The sequence below is a fragment of the Saprolegnia parasitica genome, assembly GCF_000151545.1.
Source record: "Saprolegnia parasitica CBS 223.65 unplaced genomic scaffold supercont2.680, whole genome shotgun sequence".
NCBI classification, from domain to species: domain Eukaryota; phylum Oomycota; class Saprolegniomycetes; order Saprolegniales; family Saprolegniaceae; genus Saprolegnia; species Saprolegnia parasitica.
Window position 1 is genome coordinate 1 of NW_012157074.1, and position 3,978 is coordinate 3,978.

Below are 3,978 nucleotides of genomic sequence, written 5' to 3' on the forward strand. Positions count from 1 at the left end.
GCGATGCTTGCGCACAAGGCCGAGGAGGAAGGTATCTCGTGCGTCGAGTCGATCGCTGGTGGCCACGGCCACGTCAACTACAACGCGATCCCGGGCGTCGTGTACACGTTCCCGGAAGTCGCCAGCGTCGGCAAGACGGAGGAGGAGCTCAAGGCCGCCAACGTCGCCTACAACGTCGGCAAGTTCCCGATGATGGCCAACTCGCGCGCCCGCACGGTCGGCGAGACGGACGGCTTTGTCAAGATCCTTGCCGCCAAGGACGACGACAAGATTCTCGGCATCCACATCATTGCGTCCAACGCCGGCGAGATGATCTCGGAAGGCGTCCTCGGCCTCGAGTACGGCGCGTCGGCCGAAGACATTGGCCGCACGTGCCACGCCCACCCGACCTTGAGCGAAGCCTTCAAGGAGGCCTGTAACGCGGCCTACGACAAGCCGATCAACTTCTAAATTGTAACGTCGCTAAGATCCTTTGTCTGTACTGCTGTCCTCATGACGTGGCGCCGTGCAGCAACCCCCATGCACCGTGCAGCGCCCGAAGCGCGCACTTGCGGAGCGAGCTGAGGACAGGGTCTCCACCAGTAGGGGCCATGTCGGCCGTGTTGCGGCTCCTAATTCCATCGGCGGCGTCAAGACCGTTGAGATCTGAGCCCGTGTGCCAGCCGCAGAAATTGCGATCATACGTCTTCACACTGATAGGCATTCCAGCCAATCAAACGCGGCTCAAAATGCAGCAGCCAATCACAAGCGGCCAACTATCAGGCGCCCGTTGCTGCCATTTCCAGTTTGCACCACCAGCGCCGATGACCGAGACTGCCCAGGTAGCCTAACTACAATAAGAACGTAGCGGGACGTAGCTGGTACGCATAGGCGCCGACACGGCGCTTCCTCCTGTACGGAGGCACGGGCTGGATCGGCCAAAAGCTCCTTGCGCTCTTCGCGAGCCAAGGCGACCACTGCGACGTGGGGCGGGCGCGGCTCGAGGATCGTGCCGCCGTTGCCAAGTACGTACATCGAGGACTACGGATCCGCGTCACAGCCTATGTAGGGAAGTGCTTGCGCTGGCGCCGACGCATGTCATCAACGCCGCCGGCGTCACGGGCCGGCCCAACGTCGACTGGTGCGAGACGCACCAAGCCGAGACGATTCGGTAAACTGCTACTACTTGATACGAGAGATCTCTCTACGCAAGCTCACATGGAGGTGCTGCGTACTAGGGCCAACGTCGTCGGCTGCTTGAACGTCGTCGACGTGTGCCATGACGCGTCGCAGGACGGCCGCGAGACGCCAATCCACTGCACGGTCATTGGCTCGGGCTGCATCTTTACGTACGATGACGCGCACCCGATGCACAGCGACAAGCTCTTCACCGAGAACGACCGTGGGAACTTTACCGGATCGTTCTACGCCAAGACCAAGGGCATGTTGGAAGAGGTACACGATCCTTCATCACGATGATGTGCAAGATGAGGTATGTAGATGCTGCGCTCGTACCCAGATGTGTGCGTCCTGCGCTTTCGTATGCCACTCTCGGACGACCTCCACGACCGCAGCCTCCTCACCAAGCTCCTCCGCTACCCCAATGTATTACGCCTCCTTCCTGTGGTCTCGAGGGATTCACTCGACGATGCGTAGGTCATCAACATTCCCAACTCGATCACGGTGCTGCACGACCTGTTGCCGGCGGTCGTGCTGCTCGCCAAGCAGCGGAACGTTGGCGTCTTCAACTTTACGAACCCCGGCGTTATCTCGCACAACGAGCTTCTCGACTTGTACATTCAGTACATCGATGCGTCGTACGTGTACACCAACTTTGGGCCGGCCGAAGAAGCCGCCTTGTGTCAATCGCGCTCCAACGTCGCGCTCGACTCGTCCAAGCTCCAGGCGGCCGTGGGCTCGACCCTCGTGATCCCGCACATCACCGCGTCGCTCCACGCCCTCTTTCGGCGTATGTCGCAGCAGCAAGCATAGAGAATGATAAAGCACATCAAGCACATGGCGTTGAGAAGAAGAAAAGCAGAAAAAAGGGCGGTTGCACTACAAGATGACGCAGTTGGGTTCGCCGTCGACGGCGAGGAGCCCCGAGTCGCGCTCGATCTCCTTGATCAAGTACGTAAAGACTTCATCTAATACATAGTACAACATCATCATCGTGGAGGCTACGGGAAGATGCACGTACTGATGTTTTCGTTTTGCTTGGCCGAACACTCGGTGAACGGGCAGCCCCAGGCGCGCGCAATGGCCTGCGCCTCGTCCGTCGACACTTGGCGGTTGCGATCGAGGTCCGACATGCTCCCAATGAGCACGCGCGGCGGCTCGGACCCGAGCATGTTGATGAGCTTCTCATTGATGAGCTTGAGCTTCTCAAACGACGTCCGCGACGTGATCGAGTAGACAAGGATGTAGCCATGGACGCCGACGGACGCGGCCTGCGAGAAGTGCGAGTACTCGTCCTAGGCAGACGCGTGCATGACGCGGCGGCGAGGCGAACAGGCCGATTACCATGCCTGCGGTGTCGACGATGTCGGTGACAAAGTGGGCGTGCTTGAAGCGGATCGTCTTGTGGAATGTGTTCTCGATCGTCGGGTCGTAGTTCTCGACGAAGCGGTTCTCGACGAAGCACGTGGTGAGCGACGACTTGCCGACGCCTGGGTACCCGAGCACCGTGAGCTTGCGCTGGACCTCCACGACCATCGTCCTCCGACTCGAAATGCCAAAAAGCCAAGTCGCCAACCGCCTCGTCCTAATTAGGATATCAAAAGGCCGAATTTCAGGCCGTTCAGGCGCGTGGCAAGACGGGACGACCAAGCTGAGTACCGTATCTGGATAGGTGTGGATCGATCGGTTCGGGATCGTTTGGTTCGACACTACTACACTCGATCATAAATCAAATCAGATGTACAACTGCAGTCGTCGTCGTACTATCCGATTTGCGGCTACTCGATTTGACTTGTCGACGTCGTCGTCGTCCTGGTGGCGTCGATCGCGGTGGCGACGTCGTTGGTGCGGTCGTTGCATCGGGCCTCACGTTGCTTGGTGCTCGATCTTTTGGACCGACGTGCTGCTCCTGCTGCGGAGGTTGCGCTGTGGTCGATTGCGTAGCTCGCGTGGTCGTCACGCCGCGGGCTGTCGCCGGATCTTTGTCCTTCCTGCGCTGTACTGCGACATCACGGGACTGCGTGACCTCTGCCGATAAGCGCTTGTTTTCTTACTGGCAGAAAGTGACAAGTCGTCTCCTACTCCATCAGAGAGTAGGGATCTCACCGGGACTTGAACCCGGATCTACCTGGTGGTAATCCAGTGTCTATACCGCTAGACTAAGAGATGTCGACTAAATATCTGCCTTCTTGACTTACTCGACAAGGACGTCTCCAAGGCAGAGCACCGCGTGGTGACGAGACCCAGGGGTAGGGTCCACATTTTCTGGGGGTAGGTTATGTACGTCCACGGCGCTTCTTCTTGACGTCCATCATCCCAGTCGTCGCGCGATGCAGGCCAGCGATGCGACGGCATCCGAATACATGTGGACCATGTCAAGTTGCCACGTCCACTCCGCCGAGAGCAGCACGGCGCGGAAGCATCACATGTACCCATCGTGTTTAAACCTATATAATCTTGTCTGTATATCGTCGTATTTCGTGGAAGAGGGGGACGTTGTTGTCGTCGCTTCAATACGCGCTCGTCCTTGCATACGACGCCCGTATGCTCGCGCCGTCGTCGTCGTCGTCATGGTTGTTGTTGCTGCTCGCGCGGCGGCTTTTCCGGCGGGCTTTGACGAGCCCGGACGCACCGCCCATCGCCGGCTCGTCGTCCGTGCGCAGTGGCTTCTTGTCGCTGAGCCAGAGCGGCACCGCGTCGCTGCCGCCCATGGCGACTGTCGGGATTCGCCCACTTGCGTTGTTGCAATCGCCGTCCTTCTCGTCGTCATTCTCGTCGTCGTACGTGAGCGATCCATCGCGCGCCGAGTTGGGCGGTCGA

The 3,978-nt window shown here is 59.1% G+C and overlaps 3 protein-coding genes across 3 annotated transcripts; 2 read left to right on the forward strand and 1 right to left on the reverse strand.

Moving 5' to 3' along the window:
* Positions 1–3: 3 nt before the first annotated feature.
* SPRG_17626 (hypothetical protein) lies at positions 4–462 on the forward strand (the record flags this gene model as incomplete). Its single annotated transcript, XM_012356992.1, has 1 exon — positions 4–462. The coding sequence occupies one exon, from the start codon at positions 4–6 to the stop codon at positions 448–450; it is 447 nt and encodes a 148-aa protein (XP_012212382.1). The 3' UTR covers positions 451–462.
* A 341-nt stretch (positions 463–803) lies between these two features.
* On the forward strand, positions 804–2,029 carry SPRG_17627 (hypothetical protein; the record flags this gene model as incomplete). The annotated part of the gene is made up of 6 exons (XM_012356993.1): positions 804–821; positions 871–1,004; positions 1,049–1,150; positions 1,218–1,434; positions 1,480–1,584; positions 1,636–2,029. The coding sequence occupies 6 exons, from the start codon at positions 804–806 to the stop codon at positions 1,969–1,971; spliced, it is 912 nt and encodes a 303-aa protein (XP_012212383.1). The 3' UTR covers positions 1,972–2,029.
* SPRG_17628 (hypothetical protein) lies at positions 1,993–2,715 on the reverse strand. Its single transcript, XM_012356994.1, has 3 exons — positions 2,503–2,715; positions 2,180–2,453; positions 1,993–2,126 (listed from the first exon to the last, which is right to left on the reverse strand). Exons 1-3 carry the CDS (start codon positions 2,692–2,694, stop codon positions 2,038–2,040), a joined length of 555 nt encoding a protein of 184 aa, XP_012212384.1. The 5' UTR covers positions 2,695–2,715; the 3' UTR covers positions 1,993–2,037.
* Between the last annotated feature and the right edge of the window lie 1,263 nt (positions 2,716–3,978).